General features: G+C 40.4%; 1 protein-coding gene across 1 annotated transcript; it reads right to left on the bottom strand.

Moving 5' to 3' along the window:
* Positions 1-2925: 2925 nt before the first annotated feature.
* Positions 2926-6762, bottom strand: vvl (ventral veins lacking). The gene is given in 1 exon segment (XM_030383094.2): positions 2926-6762. A coding segment is annotated over 1 exon segment (2313 nt). The 5' UTR covers positions 5862-6762; the 3' UTR covers positions 2926-3548.
* Between the last annotated feature and the right edge of the window lie 13921 nt (positions 6763-20683).

The following is a 20683-nucleotide window of genomic DNA, read 5'->3' as shown; positions in this document are numbered from 1 at the left end:
ACAATTTTGCGCGATTTATATATTTGTTGATAATACATGAAAGCCGGCGCATAAATTGAAATTATTGCAATTGCGCTTCTGTATATATACTTATATTTATATATACATATGTATCTATATTATACTTATATATAACTGGCTTTCAATTATGCGCGAATATTTGTTGTTTTATTCCACATTAAATTCATATATATAAATTTTATTATTATTTTTTTATTTTTGGGCTTGACAAAAAAAACACACACACACAAATATTGTTGTTAGGCTGACGCAATTTTTATGCAAAATTACTAACTGAAATTTTGTTGTATCAAACTGTTTGTGGAATCAGCAGCTCCCAGTGAAACATGAGATATAATAATATATGCATTTAAATTATGGGCTTAATGCAAATGTCCTGCAGCTAAGGGCAATGAGCAGCCAAATAATATAAACAAATTAAAAGAGCAAAAACAAATATTATAAAAAATGTGTGTATATATCGCTAAAGAGATATTTAAAAATGTATAAATATATATATATATATATATATATATATATATATATATATATATATATATATATATATATATATATATATATATATATATATATATGTATGTATATACATATACATTTCCATAAGCGCAAAAAATAATACAAAATGTATAATGAATTATATAAAATGTAAACAAATTATGTATAAGAAATAAAATAATTCGTATTTTAATTTAATTATTTGCAGTTGAATGGGGAAAAAATTTAGCAGATTTATAGTAGAATTATAATTACATATCTATAAAATTTATTATATTATTCATTATATATATTTTATATTGAAATTATAATTGTTATTATTATATGTAGATTGTTATTATTGCGATAAATATTATTAAATATTTGATCAACATTTTCTGATATATACTTTGTATTATTTTTACTATGAAAAAATATTAGATAATTATATTTTTATCACTCTTAAATGCGGGAAAATTTTGGATGTAGGAACATTTAAAGCCTCACATAAAAATGTATAAATTGCTTAACAAATAAATCCTATTTTCATTACTAATTCTAATACCCACAACTATATAAAATTCCAAAATTGTCAAAATAAAATTGTCCACCCCAACATTCTTGCTAATGATCCATATATACAAACAATATCTCTTTATTTATAATCAATAAAAAGTGAACAGGAATCCGAAACTCTCGTTAACGACATTAACTTTCATTAACAATCTCCACATTAACAGCCACAGCAGCTGGGCAGAGGGTCGCCAAGGGGGCCAAGGGGGCCAAGGGGGCCAGGGCGAAGGCTGGTTTATTAGTTAATTGTGACGTAGGCAATCGCATTGTAATATGCCCACTTAATTGTTAATTGCTTTTCGAACACTTTAAACAAACAACAAAAATAATAACCGTAATTAACGCAATGGGAAATCGAATCCAATTGGAGGCAAACAACAACAATAACAACAACAGGAGCAACTGCAACAATAACAAAAGACTCTCGCTCTGCATTGTGGCTGTAAAACTGTCAGGTCCAACGACTCATCAACTGTAAATGGGCAACGTTAACGCTAATTAAATAATAATAAAAGGACGTATTTTTGCAAATAAAATTCTTGTTTCATTTTTTTTTTTTTTTTTTTCGAATAATATTCTCTTTTATTTGTTTTTTTTTTTTAAGTTTTTCATGTTTTTTTCTTCTTTTTGTTTTCTTGGTTTAAATTTCTCTGTGTATTTGTGTGTGTGTGGGTGGAATTTACCGCTTTGTTGACTTGGTGCTTCCATTTGTTGTAGCATAATTTATTATACAATTGAGGGCATGGCTTAAAGATAAATATTTTGTTTTTTGTTTGTGTTTCAATCATCGTCTTTATCATTAGCTTTATCATTACCATTATCATTAGCATTATCATTATCATCATCTCATTCTCTATATGCATAGTGTTCAACATACCAAACAAAATAACTAAAATTATTTTCGTAATGTTTTTTTTTTACCCAAAAAAGAAAATTAAAAGCAATTTTTTGTTTTTTTTTTTTTTCAGTAATATTTAAAAGTTTTGCATATTTATATATATATTTTTTTCTTGTCATTATTTATACAATAAAAAATTAAAAAAGTTGTACGTATATCAAAAAACACATTTATAATATTTCATTTTGTTTTTTATTTAAGTTTTTTGTTTTTGTTTTGTTTTGTTTTTTTTTTTAATGTACATCAATTATATATTTTACAATTTAGCTTTGTTTGATTAATTTTGTATTTTTTAAGATTTAGCTATGTGTGTGTGTGTGTGTGTGTGTGTATTGGAGTTTGCTTATAGAGAAAGTACAGTACTAAGTAACTAAACTTCTTTTTGTGTCTATTCATTAAATTATCGCCTAGAAATTAAAAATTTATATTTAAGCATGTTTTCTCATTATTTTATATATACGTTTTATATTTTTGTATTTTTTTGCGGTTTTTGTCAGTTATTTTATTAAAAAAATCTACAATTGCATTTAAAGCTAAAAATATGACTTAACTGTAGTTTTATTTACAGAATGTTTATTTAATTTATGTTTTTCTTTTTATGCATTTTGTTTTTGTTTTTTCTTCTTTTTTTTAGAGTACATTCTACTGGCTATATATGGGTATATATATATATATATATATTGGATGTATATATATATCTGCACGGCTGTTGGATAAACTAAAACCCTAGCTAGAACCGAGTTGATCAGAGTTTTGTTTCTTTTGCGGTGGTTCAGCTCGAACCACTTGAGCGCTACGCATATTTTACGATTTTTCTTTAGTTTTGCTTAAATATATATATTTAATATTATTATTTTTTTTTTGTATTATTTTTGTTTTGTTTTTGTTTTGCTAGTTCTCTAAACTCACACGGGCGACAAAGTGTTGGGTCGTAGGCTAAATGGGGGCGTGGTCAAATGTGTTTTGTTTAAGATTTACCTTTGCTTGGATGGAATCGCAGCTGAAGGCCAAAAGTTGTTTAACGATTTCAATTTGCTCTTGTTCTTATTCTTGTGGAACATTTACCAACACTTGTCGCACTTTAGCTAGTTATCGATTTACAATTTGATCGATTTTTATTATGTTTTTGTTTTTTGTTTTTTTAATTTAGATTTAAAAACAACATCACTTGGTTTCACGTTTGATTTGAATTGCGTGTTTAAATTTTTTACAACGAGTTTTTGTTTTTTGTTTGTTTTAGAAAGTTTTTGAAACTTTGAAGTTTGAAACAAAAATACACACATACATACATATACATATATATATATAAATGTATAATCGTGTTAAACAAAGAGATGGGAGGCAGCTGCCAGGCTATGTCTATATGTCTATATGTATATATGTATATAAAAGAATATGAATAAGAAGAAGAAGAGTATTCAGCTAACTGATCCACTGCCCTAACTAATTAGTTGTAACACAGATTAATGCACTGGTAAAAAGGGGACTTAAGGGGGGTAGGCATGGAGCAGCCCCGAAACGGGCGAGAAAGACGAAAGACGAGAGCTGAGACTCCAATCGGAGTTAGATCTACATCTGGTTTTCAGGGCTGCTCGCGCTTGCATTGCGGCCACCCGTCCGGCAGCGTGTCCTAGGAGGACTCGTAGCCAAACCAGGCGGCCGACGAATGCTATTCACCACCCGCACCGCCGCCGCCAAAGCTATTGAAGTGACGCACTGCACCCGGCGCGGCGGCCGCACCGAACTGCAGGCTCAGCTCGAAGAGGCGACGGGCGTGCAGCTGCTGCTGCTGCTGCTGGTGGTGATGGTGCTGCTGGTGATGATGGTGCTGGTAGTGGTGGTGCTGATGCAGTGCCGCCGCCGAGTGGGCATTCAGATTGAGATGGCCGCCCAGCACACTCGACGCCGATCCCGGCGAGGCGGCGCTCGGCGGCTGCAGCGGCAGCCCGCTGTTGCTGCCGGCGCCGGGCGACAGCTGGGAGCTGCTGCTGCCCTGCGTCTGCGACTGCAGGTGCTGGGCGTGGGGATGCTGCAGCTGATCGCTGGTATGGAATAGATGCGGATGATGCGCGGGATTTAGATGCGGATGCTGGTGCGGATGATGGGCGGCATGATGCGCATGCTGATAGCGCATCGGGTCCATGTACATGGCAGCTGCTGCAGCGGCTGCTATGCTGGACGCCTGTTGCTGTTGCTTGACTTGCTCCTCGTTGTTGTTATTGTTGTTGTTGTTATTGTTATTGGTGCTGTTGTTGTTGTTGTTATTGTTGTTGTTCGTCTGACCATTAGCTGAGGAGCTGCCCAGCGGACTCTGCGGCGACATCACCTGACCCTGACTGGTCATCGTCACCGAGGAGCCCGCACTGGATGAGGGTGTATTGGGCGTGTGTTGCTGCTGCTGCTGCTGCTGTTGTTGTTGCTGCTGCTGCTGCTGCTGTTGCTGCTGCTGTTGTTGCTGCTGTTGGTGTTGCTGTTGCTGTTGGTGTTGCTGCTGTTGTTGTTGCTGTTGCTGTTGGTGCAGACTGTTTGCAGGAGTGGACGCAGCTGCAGCTGAGTTCGACTCCTGGATTTCTGATTGCTAGTGAGCCGCCAACTGGTGAGCCGACTGCATGTTCTGGGGGCTCAGCATTGGCGGGCTGTGGCTGTGCGAGTGGTTGCCCATGGGGCTGCCGTGCATGTCGTGGTGCGAGTGGTAGCCACCGTGGTGCATATGTCCCGGTGGCATGCCGTCCATCATGTCGCCGCCGAGCGTGTTCGGTGGCGTCATACGCTTCTCCTTCTGACGCCGATTGCAGAACCACACGCGCACCACCTCCTTCTCCAGCTGCAGCGAGTCCGCCAGCGAGGTGATCTCCTGGGCCGAGGGCTTTGGCTGCTTGTGGAAGTGCTGCTCCAAGGCGCCCTTAACGCTCACCTCGATGCTCGTGCGTTTCTTGCGCTTGCGTCCCTGTGCGGCGATCTTGTCGATGCTCGTCGGCGAGCCCGTGGTGGAGTCGGCCTCCTCGAGCCACTTCTGCAGCAGCGGCTTCAGCTTGCACATGTTCTTGAAACTTAACTGTAGAGCCTCGAAGCGACAGATTGTCGTCTGGGAGAAGACGTTGCCGTAGAGCGTGCCCAGGGCGAGGCCGACGTCCGCCTGGGTGAAGCCGAGCTTGATGCGGCGCTGCTTGAATTGCTTCGCAAACGCCTCCAGATCATCGGATGTGGGCGTGTCCTCCTCGCCACCACTGATCGTGTCACGATCGCCACCACCGCCGCCCATGTGATGTGGTATGTGCAACTGGGGCGACTCGCCGCGCAGCGCATGATGCAGTGGCGCCACCTGATGGTGGGCCGGATGGTGGTGCAGCATACCGTTCATGGCCGCATGGTGGTACTGCAACGGGGAGCCGCCCGTGGACGCATAGTGGCCGGCGTGTGGGGCATGCCACGGCGCCGCGGCATGCGGCGAGGCCATGCCCTGCTGGATGCGCGTCTGTTGGGACAAATGTGACATCTCCTGCTTGACGGAGTCAACGGCTGCGACGGCGGCGGCGGCGGGATGATGGTGCGTCGTGTGATGTGTGGGCAGGGACCACGGATCCGGATGCAGGGCGCTCCAGCTGCCCAGCCCCGAGCCCGGCGTCAGGCCGCCCAGGCTGTTGCCCTGTTGCACCTGCCCGTTGGGCGATGGCGACGATGGCAACTGCTGTTGATGGTGTGAGGCAGCGGCAGCGGCAACGGCTGCATGATGATGGTGGTGATGCTGCATGTACTTCATTTCGCCAGCATCGGCGGCCGAGCGGGGCGAGGATGTGTGATAGCCACCACCGCCGCCACCGCCTCCGCCGCCGCCACCGCCGAGGGCCATGTCTAGATCACCGCTGGGCGGCGTCATATAGGAGGTAGCGGCCATCCCCACCGCTCTGGGGCTGTTCAGGCCCTCCACGCTGGCGGGGTAGGGCTCCAAGTTGGGGCTCAGTTTAACGACTTTGTAGACCGATCGATCGAAAGGAAGACCTGAGTCCCTATGCTCATTCCACTCGAACCGTGAGGCAACCGTTTTGAAGTCTTTTACTGGCAACGTGGCTGCACCAAAAATTGTGGGCGTGGCGGCACGCAACACACTCGCTCAACACTCAACACACTGAACACTCGCAACACACTCAACAAGTTTCGTCACCGACGGCGCGACGAACAAATTTGTGTTTTCAATTTACTGCGATTTTTCTCATTTGTTGCTCAAAAAACTTTTGTTTCTCCTTTTTTTATTTATTTCTTTGCTCAATTTATTTGATTTTTTGTGTTGCGCAGTTTGTTGAATTTCGTATTTTATTTTTTTTGTTATAATTTTGTTTTGTATAAATTTCTTGTTTTGTTATTGTTGCACTTTGTGGCTTGATTTAAACACTTGGCACTATTTCTTCGTTGTTGATTTGTTGTCGATGTTGTTGCTGTTGTCGTTGTTGTTGCTGATGTTCTCGATGTTGATGTTGATGTTGCTGCTGCTGCGATTTCTGTTGTTATTTTTGTTGATTGTTGTCGTTGTTGTGTAGTCACAAAAACACAGAACGAAATTACTTCAACTATTCAGATTTCGAGAATCGGCATTCAGTATTGTGTTTGAGATTTTGTTTCAGCTTGCGGATCAGCTTTGAGACGCCAGAGACAGCGCACATAATAATAATAATATATACTATAAATATACACACTGAGAGACGGCAAGCCCAGCAGACACGCTATAGAGAGCCTATGGGACAAATTCACGTGCAAACTCGTAGAGCTATCGAAGTGAACTAACGTCATGCAGCGGCCAGCGGCGCTACGTAGACGGCGCTCTCGACGTTCGACAACAACGACGGCACACACACGCACACGAACGAGCGAGCGCACACAGCGCACAGCACACAGACAAACACTCACACACTCGCACGCACGTACACAGATAGCGTGGCGAAACCAGTTTTCAACCCGTCTTCCAATGCGCCATGCGCGCAAGCGAGACGCTTAACATGGTAACGGCATGTATGTTGCGCGTGCGAACGAGACGGCCTGTGAGAGCGCCTGAGACTGGAAGTCGACTTGCGCTCTATTGGGCTCGCTGTTCGCTTTCCAGTGCCGCCCACCAAACAGGCAAGCGGCAAGCAGCGTCGCATTCCCATGCAGAGTGACATTTTTAATTGCCAGCAGCAGCAGCAGCAAAAGCAGCAGCAGCAGGCCAGCAAGGGAGAGCGAGAGCGCAAGAGGCGCGCGCGCACACTGGCCTGTGTCAGACGGGAAAAGCTTTTCGCACAGGACTGCGGCCGCTACAGGAAGCTTTGTTCAGTTCGCTGTCGTCGCTCTTTGGGCTGCCAACTTTTGCTTTCATTTTGTTGGTGTGCGAGTGAGTGTGCTCGAGTGTGTGTCTGTGTGTGTATATGTGTGTGTGTGCTTGTGGGGCGTGTGCAATGGCAACACTACAATGGGGCGGGCAATGCAACTCACTACGGACTACTGACTACCGACAACGGGCAACGGGCAGCGAGCAACGGACAACGGGCAAATAGACAAACGGGCAAACGGGCGAACGGCATCGGGCAAACGCTATCTCCGATATCGGAGCATCTAACGCGTCCGAGAACAACTGTAAAATCAGTCGCACATTAATTGAAATGTATCGCGGCAATAAATTTGCATGCAAATGTTACAATGTTTCAATCTTCGTCCAGTTTCCAGTTCGCAGCTTTTGTTATGCATATCTCTCAGTTACTTTCAAAGAAAGGCCCATTGTCTATGTGTGCCTATAAACGGTGTCGGTCTGTCGGTGTATGCGTGCGTGCGTGCGTGCGTGTGTTAGTGCCTCTGTGTGGGTTGCTTTCTGTTTTGGTACTCGTGCTTAGTTTACCGTTAGGGCATTCTCCTTGCTAGTTATTGATTTGCAGCGAGTGTTAATTTTTGGTGTTTCTTTCCGCTCTTATTGATTTCCCATTTAACAGTATTTGCACAAATGCGCGCCATTTGCCAGTTCCCAGTTGCCATTTGCCATTTGCCATTTGCATAGCTGCGATTTGTATGTAAACAGAGTTGAACTTCTTTTGTGCGTTCTCTCTATGTATCGCCATCTCTCTCCATCGCCCTTAGACAGCCTTTGTCTGTGGCTGTTCGAGTTTTGATTTAGTAGAGCTGCACAGATAAAGCGCGCTTTGTAAACAGTTTTTATTTTGGTTTCTGTTTTCGGCACAATGGAGCAACAGTTCATCAGTACACTGCACAAAAATCTGCTAAACTTGAGACTTGATTAAATCTGGACTTTTATCTGCTGCAAAGTTTACGTGCAAGTTGCGGGAAATTTTCAAACTAATCTAAATAATTACTAGCTAATAAGTAATTAGAATCAGCTATTAAATACGTCTGGCGGTAGTTAATATGCAGTGTAATCTATTTATTATCTGTTAATGGCTTTAGATATCGTCTATATTTATTGTAATTTTATGCATTTAATTACAAGTATTTTTTTGAATTTATAGAACGCTTCTATCAGTAGCTATTCTAAATATTTTTAACAAATGAATGACGTTTCTATGTGGAAAATCAATTTAACTATCACATCTTCATCTAGCCTAAAGAGTTTTCCATTATTTCCTCATCTTATTACCATCTCACTCTATCTCTCTCTGTCTCTCTCTTCAACTACTCTTGCGGCAGGTCAAGCGTTCAGTTTGTGTCCAAAATTATGCAAACTAAGGTCAACGCCATGCACAACAAACACACACACACACACACATCGCCAAGTTCAACAATATTTGCATCACTTTGTTTACATTCTGTTGTTGTTGTTGTTTTTTTTTCGAAATTTCTGTGTCCTTTGGCCACACACTTGGGCATAATTAATAAGCCGCAGAGCGAGAGCTAAGCGAGTCAAGTTTTGTCAGCCAACTGCGGGTAGCCACAGAGCCGCGGCTCACGCTCCTTGGCCAAATTTACATGATAATTAGGCGACGGCGTTAAAATATAAAAAACAGAAGACAAAAAAAAAAATAAAAACACAGAAAAAAATATATTTAAATTTCAAATGATGCTAACAATCCTGTTTAGCTCGCCCTCCCCCCTCCAGCGCAGCCCTAGCCTGGACGTATGCTAAATGCGCACGCGCCGCGCTGCCTCAAAAGGACTTGTTGCATAATTATGCGAGTAAATGAGAGAGAGTGAGAGAGAGAGAGAGAGAGAGAAAGATAGAGAAAAAGAAATATAACTAAACGCTGTATTTATGAATGAAGATCTCTCTCTCTCTCTCTTTCTCTCTCTCTGTCTCAGTCGGTATATCCCTCGCTCATTGTCTGCCTTTTGATTTGGATGATAATGAGGCGCGATTAGCATTTTGACTGCATTCGTTTGGGTTTCGTAGCCGGCGCACTTGCTTATAATTATTAGCATAATTTTCTTCTTATTTTGCATTAGCTGGTGTTGTTATTGTTGCTGCTCCTCACACACACGCACACACACGAATTGACAACAAAAATCATATATAAAACACAAATATTTGCCAACTGCTCTTTTGTTTCATTTTTTTTATTCGCAAATTAATTTGATCATCGCTTTGAAGACCAGATTTAAACAGGTCTCGTTGTCTGAGAGGCGCAATTAAGGCGCGGGAGTCCATAGAAGCGAATCGAGCAAAAAAAAAAAACACACACATTTCAGCGCCTAATTGTGGTCTTATTTAACGCTTAAGTGTATTCAAAACAAGCAAATTTATTGAGTAGCTATAAGAATTTTAAGTATTTAAGCGCAAATATGTAAATGAAAAGCGCTTAATATATATGTAAATAATCTATCGTAACTCAGCATTAGCTAAACATATTTGAAGTGCCTCCGTTTCAATGAACCTCGCGCACAAATTTGAAGCTGCAAGTTGATAATCTCATTAAATTAGCATTATCATACAATTCACTTGGCGTACTTAATAATACTATGTAATCAAATATAAGAGAAATAAGCAAAACAAAATTGAAGAGTTGTACATGCGCTTAAAGAGTCCGTACGGCTATTTATATTAATTCATATGTATATTTTTAATAAAAGCATATGTATTTTTATATAGAAATCTATTATAACTTTGAGTACAGAAATAAATTTTAATTTAAAATAAAAGTAACTTAATTATACCTTACCTGGCTTATTTTAAAAATCATATATTATTTAGTTTGTTTAAAATATAAGAACTTAGCTCTATCACAATTCTGTTTGGACTTAAAAGCATTGATTCAATTTAATGATTTTGTTTTCGTTAAGGTCACAATTTCTATAGTCCATCTATCTATCTACACTCTCTTTTTCACCAGCTTTGCCTTATGTTCCCTTACAAAATGTTCCTCATAGAGTTTTTCCTCAGCTCATATACATCCTTAATTCAGCATGATTTCATTTTCATTGCCAAAACAAAACGTTTCATTAGCTTATGTCAAAATACAGCTGCAAATTTTGTTGAGCTCAACAGACATATACAGACACCAAATGAAACCCATCCCAAGGAGACAGTCGTCGGTCAACTCTTTACAAAAAGAAAACAAGAATAATTGCGCGCCAAAAAGTAGCACACACACACACAGATAGTAGAGGAAGCTACCCATAAGACACAAACAGAACTCTTAGACAACCCTTCCTTGCCGTTGCCTGCCCGGCCAGACAAGGTCAGAGCCAGCGGCTTCACATAGGCAAATCGCATAGGCAAATTTGCTCGAGACAGCGAACTTCTTAAGCTGTTTTATCCTTTAGCTCTCCCCTCGTCCTGCGTGCTGCGAACTGCAAGCAGCCATTTATCATTTTTTGCCGTTTCGCATTTTGAAATTTGTGCAATTTTTGCGATTTCTGCAATTTTGCATGCAAGCCAGGGCAGGCCGGTCTGGCTGCAATCAGGCTGCGTTGCGTATCCTTTGGCCGTTATCCTTTCACTTTCGCTACCTACAAGCACCCCAAATGTTTGCCAAATTCCAATACACTCACACACACACACACACACACTCTAGCAGGACTCGCTGTCATATGCAAATTAGCAGAGCCTAAAAAAAACGTTAGAGCACATTTTTTTTGCGTCCCGCCAAAAAACAACATAAAAAACACAAATGGCAATTGTTGTTAATGTGTGTGTGCGTGTGTGTGTGTGTGTGTGTGTACGTGTTCAGGACGAGGTCCTGCGCAACGGCATCTAAATGCATTTCGGTGCGCCTCATTGGCTCTGGCATTGAGCTCAACTGTCAATGCGACCCGGGCAAAGGGCAAAATATGCAAATTAGTTAGTGTTGTTCTCTTCCTCTTGCTGCTCCTCTCCTCCGGCTCTCCTTTTATTTATTAACTAATTTATCTCTGCGTCCCATAGGCAACCCGTCAGGGCCGTGAAATATCGCAAAAACCGCTTGCAACACCTGGCCACAATTCTATTTTCCCCTCCACATGTTTTTTGCGCGATTCCATTTTATTGCCTTGCCTTGGGTGTTTGGGGGAGGGGAGGGGGAAGCGTTGAGGTCGCTAAGTAGTTGAGCAAATAATCTAAGCTAAGCTGATGAGCCTTTCGAAGCTAGCGAAAAAAGTGTTATTGAATGCGAATTTCTGAAGGCGAATGTGAATGAAAGGCGGGAGAAGTTGAAGATTGAAGAAGTGTAATTGAAGTGAGGAAAATGTATTTTTATTTAAGTTGAAACAATCTTAAGTTGATTAGTTGTGATTTATACTCAATATATTGTAAATGAATTCAAATGTGAATTAGTTTGAACTAACTATAAATATTTAAATGTAAATGTTTAAAAAAAATATATTTTAAATGCTTAATAATAATGTTTAAATATAATAATTATAATGTATTCAAATTTTATATTTTTGCTATAATATTCTTCTCAATTTCAACATTTAGTTTGCTTATTTATATTTATGTTAAGCCATAAACAAACCAAAAAATAGTTAAACAACTTTCAACAAGCACTTAGTAAAAATCAAAACGACAAACACTATTTGAACTATATATTTAGAGAGGGAGAGGGATAATATGCTTTCTATTGTGCTTTCAATCAGCTCACATTTCAGCTGCCATAAAAAAGCGATTCCGAAACACTTTAGGGCCAATCACAGCGAAAGAAAATGAAAATAGAAAAATAAATTATTCATGGAAAAGTTAAATATGCGCTAAGTTCGCCTTTAGAGCTCTCACTTTCAGCGCTATTTATTAATGCAATCATTGAAGAGAGCCAAGCCGAGCCTAGGAGCCTTTGCAGTTGAAAATGAATAATTAAAAACCCTGTTCACACCCACTAAGCGCGGCGACAGGAAACCGCACGGACAGAAAACACTCTTTCCTACTTACACGCTGAAAGAGGAATATAATATGTAAAAAAAAAAAACATATGTCAATAAAAATCTTTTAGAAATTCATTTGCATAATGCAGTCAAAAGGGCAAACGCTGAACCTCGGATCGTACGCTCGTTCGTTTGGTTTTCCTGTCACCAGAAAAACAGTGCCCGAGCGAGGTAGCGGCCAGGTGAGGGCATCAGCAACACAGCCAAGCGACATCAAAAAGACAACAACTGCAGCAAATAGTATGGCACGCATGTTTGTTTCCTTCGAAACGATATACGCAAGGGCGGCTGGCAGGAGGAGGCAAGGGCAGGCGGGGGCAGTGGCAGGGGGTAGGGTCACATTCAGGGGTGCATATCATTAGCGCTTAAAAAACTGGCATACATTTTCCGACAGACACTTTTTTCTTTGTTTTTATATCGCGCACACACACACACGCACACATCAAAGGCCAATCAACTTCCAACTCGCATTTAAAGTGCGTCTTATCGGAAACGGAAGTTCACCCTTAACCCCTTTTCACTTAGCCAATGCACAAACCCCAAAACGGCGGGCCGCGTGCTGAGCAGCGAGATGAGTATTTTAAGGGCGTAGTGCTATAAAAATGCAAGCAATTCTTTATAGAGGTGAAAACTATGGAGGTATTCTATGAATAAGATTACATGAGTTTCTAATCAAGACGAAGTCTAGTTGGGAAACTCTCTAAATATTACAGAAGTATGAAATTTCATTAAAGCAATAAATAAAAATTATTTTTATTATTTTACAATTAAATCACATTTAAATTTCATTGCAAAAATATACAGGACTGTCCATAATCGACGGAAACGTCTGGCAACTCTATATCTTTTGAAAAAGAGATTGTTTAGCTATAATATTTTTAAATCGAACTCTCTAAACTTCCACATTCATATTTTTTCCTTTAGTTCTGTTACACCAGAATAAACTAAAATAAATAGAGTATATGTATTTGTATTTAAGCATACATATTTCATATAAACAACATACACCTCTCTCTCTCTTCCTCTCTCTCTGCTCATACAATAAAAAATGATATGCAAGCCATTCGCTTTTCCATTTACACTTAACTGCAGCGATTTCTGTCACTTCAGCTGCAGTTGGCAATCCTCTGGCTATCTGGTTTGGTCGGCTTCATCTGCTCCATCGGCTGCAGCAGTCATAAAAGTGCTTTTCGAATTGCATAATTTGGACAACGCCTTTTAATTGAAACATAAACGCCATTTTTATTGCGCAAACGCACGCGCCAATGATTGAGGCATTTTATTTACCGTAAAAAAAACAAGAAGAAGAAGAAGCAGCAGCAACAGCAGCGTCGTAATTTGCGCAGAAATTGCAAATCGCCCATAAGACATAAATGAAATTTTTATAATCGAAACGAGACGCTGACGGAGGTCGCCACCGGTTGCGCATGCGCCGAATTTTTTACTCTCTTGATTTTAACTGTTATTGTTATTATTAAGTTTTTTGTACGTATTTTCGTTTGTTTTTTTTTCTGTATTTCTGTTTGCGTTTTCTTTTTCGGGCGAGTGACAGCGCATGAGTTGCCGACAAAGCCACGTTTTGACGCCTTAACGTGACAACGCTGGCCAGTCTCGGCGTTTGAGTCAAGGATAACGCGCTTTGATCTTCGTCTTGACGGCGACTTTGAGATACGGTCCGGCGGGGGTGTAGCACGTGCACGGCGGTGCCTCTCCTCTGGGGACGATGCTATCATTGGGGCCGACTGCTTTCTTTAATAAGCAGCACAGCAAAAACTTGGCCGCAAAGGAACGGACAAAAACAACAAGAAAAACAAAAGACTTAAGACACAAACGCGTTTTCGTAGCAGCCCCTTCGCCAGTGCGATGCTTTACACCTGATAACCACGACAACGAACTCATTGAGACCGGCACAGGACTGCAACGCTGACGTCGACTGCAGCGCCAACTGCGACGCCGACTGAGCTATGCTGTTGTGATGTAATCAGGCTGTGCGTCTCCTGCTGCTGCTGCTATTGCTCCTCGCTTCTGCGATTTGCCGTACGTGATATTGTTAAAAGCTTTTAATTGAAGTCATCTTCTTGCTGAAAAAAAAACAGGTAGCTGCCTCTAGAGTTGTCTGCTGCTGCCGCTGCTGCTGCTGTCGATGTCGAGCATTTTTATGATTAAACTAATTTTTCTTGGCCGCAAAAGTCTTATAGCAGGTGATGTGGCTCCAGTTCCCTCCGCCAGCCAAGTTATTTTAATAAACTGCGCGACGTGCCACGCATTTTGAAAGACGATCGGTTTCAATTTTATTATTGTTGTGGCTGCCTCCGCTGCTTCTAGATTATTTCCAGCACTTGTAAGTGTTGTTAGAAGGGAGTGCCAACCAGCCAACCAGCCAACCAACCAACTGGCTGACCAGGCCAAGCCAGACCAGACCAGAGCAGGCCAGGCAACGTGCTCATTTAACAGTAGCCAGCGTACGTCGCTCATAATAACTTAAGCCAGCATAAAATATTTTAATGATAGACATAATAGCTAGTGGCAGGAGCTGAGCAAGCGCCGGCTTAAATACAGCCAGAAAAAAAATAAACATAAACAGAACATTAGGACAAATACTACAAGCTAAGGAATAGGCCAAAACAGATATGCAGAGAGAGCTCATTTCCTGAAAGGTAGAATTGAGAGATTGAGGCATCAAAATATGCTGAGATCAATGCGACTTAAAGACAAATTTATGACAGATATCATAACAGAAAGTAAGTCTACTTTAAACTGCATAAAATTCTAAATTTGTTTTATATGCATATCTATAAAATAATATTCATTTCATCAATGAACTGCTAAGACTTCTAGGATTTATATTTGCATTTTTATATCAAGCGCGATATGAAACTCTTCTGATACACATCCTTATAAACCACATATTAGCTCATGGAATATGACTAAGCTGACTACCTCCACCATAAGCCCAACATGACTTTATGCCACCTTCAACTGTAAGAGGTCCATAACTTCTTTATCCCTGCACTTATAAGTCAATTTACAATAAGCTAAGCAACTGCCTCAGTTGCTGCAGGACTTTTTCATATGCGTAATGCATATAATTTGCAAGGCGAGCAGGAAGAAGAGCAGGAAAAGGAGGAGGAGGAGCAGCAGCAGCAGCAAAAGGAGGGTGGCCAACCCAGAAGGCACTCAAATAAAGTTGTGAAGTAGCGCATAATATAAATAACAGACACTTGACCACTGCTACGACTCACTCGATTAAAATCAATGAAAATTTATACATACATCTCTCCAATGCATTGCAATGGATAGCTAGCCAGGAGCAGCAGCAGCATCCAAAGGCATGACTCGCTTCCAAATAGTTGATGCAGAACGGCAAGATGTGAGCCGCGAGATGCGAGATGCGAGCTACGAGATACGAGTCATAACTATGTGTAAGACCATTTCATTTTTCAACAATTGGCCAAAACAACGCCTCAATAACAAAACAGAAGAAAAAGCCAGGGAAGTGCAGTGCAGTTGGGCATAAGTGACTGCATGATACTCGTTCAAGGTTTGGGAGAAACTAAATCGAATTGAGTGAGGGATATAGAAAGAGCTAAGGAGGTATGATCATAGGAATATTATAACAAATATTAAATCGTGACATCCGTCCCCTGAGTAAATATGGCTCAGATCCAGACTTTAGCTCCCACCAAGAAAGGCAAAGGGAAGCAAAGAACATTTAAAAAAACAATATACTCTCTTCACTTCACGAGCGAGCATAAAAAGGGGGGCGTACGCTGTTTTTGGCGGACAGAGCAAAAGTAATGAGCAGTTGGCCACGCGCTAAGCAAAAAGCATTCATGAATCCAAATGCGAATGTGAATGTGAATGTGAATGCAAAACGCCCGCCAGGCAAGAGCTAAAGGAGCACAAGAAGCAGGAGGAGCAGCCAGCCAGGCTGCTTGAGCTGCACTCGAGTCTATAATTATAATTGAAATCAATTGATTTATTTGCGTTGCCAGCTCGCGAACTCTGCCTATGCCAAAACGCATAAAGCCATAAAGAAACATGGCAACAATACAATTCAAGAGTTGTTGTTGTTGTTTGTTGTTCGTGTGTGCTTAATTGTTGTTATTGGCCTGTGACTGTGGTCTGGCCAATGGGCGCCGCTGGCCAATTTGCTTGGCAGACTAGACGTTGTCGTCGTTGGCGAAGACGTCGATAAGGTCATGAGCAAGTGTCAATCGAGTGCATAAATTATTTATTGGGGCGTTTGCACAAGTGGGTGGGGTCCAAAAATAAATGTTGCACAGAATCGTTGACGCTGTGCTCGAAGGGCAACGTGATGGAGCATAGCTTATAACCCAGCCAAGCGCCAAAGGCGAGACAATCTATTATATTCCGAATGGGCATAGCATGGCATATATGAATACAGTTAACATACACATATATTATACTATATGTGTATTATGTATGTATGTGTGTATATCTGGGTTGGCTGATTCCTGGCAATCTCAACGATCTGCCGCTTGCACCTGCCCACAAAATACACTTGTGCGCGCTGTTGTCAACGACAGTAGCTCTAGCTACATATATACAAAACAACAGCACGCACACACACTCACAGAGAGAGAGAGAGACAACAACCTTTTGTGGCCATAAGACAGGCACACACACACACACACAACCTGTCTCACATTTCAAAATACATAATTAAGTATGCACAGCGAGTTTGTTAGATAAAAATCTTAAAAACCCTTAAAAAGCTTTAAGCGCCTAAGACACAGACACACAAATACGCAAACCGAAAGAGACGAGCAAGAAGAAGAAGAACGGCTAGCAGCAGCAGCAGCATAGGGGCAATACTTGATGGATAGCTTGATGAGTATCGGATAAGTTGTGGGGACTTTGTAGCACAGCACAAATGTGAGGCGCATATACATAAAAATAGTCGAAAGGCCGAGCAGCCGCAGCAGCAGCGGCTGCGGCAGCAGCAATAACAATAACAACAAGCGACACGTAGTCAATGTATGATACGAAAACACTTTGGCGACAATCATGGGAAAGATTTGGTTTTTTGACTTGATTTTCAGTTTGCTTTGGTTTCGTTGGGTTTTACGTTGTGGCTATCAGTTGGTTTGGTTTTTTTTTTTTAAGCATAGCCGCGCACGGCCATTAAACGAACAGGGCCCAAGAGGTCAGAGCGATAACGAGCGAAAGCTAAAGGCGGTTCAGGCTAGCTGCTGGTGCAGGTGGTGCCGGTGGTGCCGATAGTGCCAGTGCCAGTGCCAGTGCTAGTTGGTGGTGTGGGCTATTATCGTTTAACGAAGCCGATTTGTAACAGAGCTTTCACATGTGTCTCCAAATCAAAAACCGAAGAAGAAAAACAAAAAAAAAAAAAACAACCAACTTGGCTAGCCAATCAGTTAAAAGTTATAACGCAAATCAAAGCAACAACAAGAACCAGCAACAACAACAACTACAATAGAAATCAATAAAGTTCCCAATGCCAAATGAAACAGAAAGAAGAAACTTAATTAAAAGGTCGCCGTTAATGTGGTTAATTTGAAAATATTGTCGAAGGAAACGGCTTACACACACACACACATACATACACATAGCATGGACATATACAAAAGAGTTTGTGTTATAAAATCTTTCGTAGAGAAACGCCAATAAAATACAGCAGCAGCAGCCGTCGTCGACGCAGCTAATTTTTATAGTTCCCCTCATGCAGGCTGCTGCGCCGACAGACATCTCGGCGGGATCTGTTCGATGGTTGCTCTAATCAAGCCTATAGGCCATGTTGTCATACGATATAAAAGAAAAAGACCAACACACACAGACACACACACACACCTGCAAAAGAAATTAAAAACAAAACACAAATCGGCTCTTAGCGTCTGACAACAAGTTCGTTGCCTAAGTCTTTTGTTTGGCCGCTGCTCTAAATGTTTGCTTTACATTTTACACGGCTAGTATTCAAATAGCTACCATATTTATATATATATATATATATACTTACTGTTTATATATATACTGTTTACTCGCTTGATATGCCAAGCTTTTTGCCTACGTCATTTATTTACAATTGCACTTTGCTCTGAATTACATTTAAATTCATATATATTTTTAAATAAAAAAAAATATATAGAAGTTGTATATAGATACATGAGTAAGCAAAAAATGTAATTAAAAATACATTATATATAATTATTTATCTTGTATGTATTTTATCGCTTAATTTGAATAATTATATTTAAACCAAGCTGGTTGCCCGACTTATTTGTTTACAGTTAATCGAAATGCATTGGCTTTATATAACTCATTTAAGAGTGTTTTCTGTATTGATGTACATATATATATGTGTGTGATATATTGCTCTCTATATAATTAGACTAAATCGAATGATTTGTGTGATATTTATGCCAAGTTCGTTGTCTCAGTCATTAGTTTGAAAATTTTCATGCTATACTTGCTATAAATCAATTAGATTCTAATACCTATATATAGAAATATAATTATAATTTGAAAATAAATATATTTGAAAAAATATTGCCCCATATATATAGAATTCAAATTTAGAATCTATTTTAGGCATTGCTAAATGAATCAAGTTCTTTGCCTAAATCAAAATAAATATAAACACATAATATAAGCAATAATCTATGCATCTAATACATGCTTTAAAGAAGTTCGTTGCCTAAGTCTTTGGTATAGTGGAAATAATTATATTTAGTTTTTAATTAGATTGATAAAGAATATGTATTTATTAACATAATTTAGATACTCATACACCACGTAAATCTTATATTACATATTTATATATAAATTCATCTCTGTCATAAATAAATTGGTTTTGTGGCCAATGGCCTTACGAAAATTTCACTGAATTTTCAATGTGACAACGGCGATTTCCTCAATCAAAACGAAGGCAATGCAGTGGCTAAGAGAGCTCGAAACAAACTTGAAATACACAATAATGTAATAATAATAATGCATATAATGCATATAAAGAGAAAAGACTAACAACAAATACAACAAGCGGGCGAAGAAGAAGCAGCTGAAGAAGGGGGAGGGTCGATTGCTGCGTGGCCTCCGCTCGGTTTTTGGTACGCCCGAATGGCGATGCACGCACACTAACACACACACGCACAGGCAATGTAACTTCAACCTTCAATTGTAGTTGGTGTTGCTGTAGTCGCTGTTGTTGTTGTTGTTGGTAGTTGTGCTGCTGCCTGTCACGAAACGTTATTCGTGCGGCCATGCGAGTTCACTGACTGCCGCCCAAGTGCGCCAGTGTGTGCGTGTGTGTCTTTTGGTGCTTTTCATATGTACACATTGTATATATGTATTGTTGGCCCGTTCGCTTTGTTTTCACAGCAACGGCAACCGACAATTACAACTAACCATGGCGGCCATATTAACATGCCTGCGAGTACAGTTTGCACCTGCAGCTACGTCAAAATCGTTAAACTTTAACGACAACAACAACAGCAACAACAACAGTAAAGATTCTATTGTCGAGCATTTGCACGTGATTGAATCGATGTATCCCAATTAGACAATCTGCTCACGAACGCTCAACTACAAGAACGCCAACAAGCTGAGACGCGCAGAGTCTCCCCAATAGGCAGCAGGGGGCAGAGGCAGCGCAGCGTTGATAGTTTAGAAAAAATTTCCAAACTATGCGAGTGCTAATTGCCTGTGTGCACAATAATATTTTGGCAATTTGCCTGCAACAACAACAACAGCAACAGCAACAGCAGCAGCAACAACATTCATGGCCAGCAAACAACAACAATGAGTCATGCTATTTGTATTGATGGCAACAAATATTTCGCATGCTCATTGATTGCGCCCACCCACCAAATGCTCACCCTGTCTCTGTCTCTGTCTCTGTCTCTGTCTCGCTCTCATCTTCTTCTTTCTGCTCGTTGTTTTATTGCTTTAAATGTTTAAATATAGTAATCAGTGAAAGAAAAGCCTGAAGAAACATGCGGCTCGTTGTTGTTTAATTGCCGCAGCTCATGCAAGTGCCGCCAGGCAGGAAGGTGTGTGAGAAAAGTGCACATCAAATTGTTGTTGTTGTTGTTGTTGGTGTGCAATTAAAAATAATATATGTATGTGCTTATGCTGTATGTATGGATTAGCTGCCGCAAATGCACACACAACACACACACACAGAGGCACAAAAAAATAAATTCATTAGCTATTGTCTAATTGGCGCATATAACGAAAGCATTTTAAACGGAAAAAAACATATCTATAAAATACATATAGATGTATTTATAGATGTAAAGATGTGTATTTGAGCGATTTCCACCAGCAATCCAAGGCTCAACAAATTTTCTCTATAAATAAACTCTGTTAGGCTAACATTTTTAAGGTACTATTAATATCGCTACTTATATATATAATTAAATTAAAAATCTTTCA

Source organism: Drosophila navojoa, chromosome 4 (assembly GCF_054131105.1).
Source record: "Drosophila navojoa isolate 15081-1374.11 chromosome 4, UAZ_NAV_1.0, whole genome shotgun sequence".
NCBI classification, from domain to species: Eukaryota; Metazoa; Arthropoda; class Insecta; order Diptera; family Drosophilidae; genus Drosophila; species Drosophila navojoa.
This window is presented reverse-complemented; position numbering and strand designations above follow the sequence as displayed.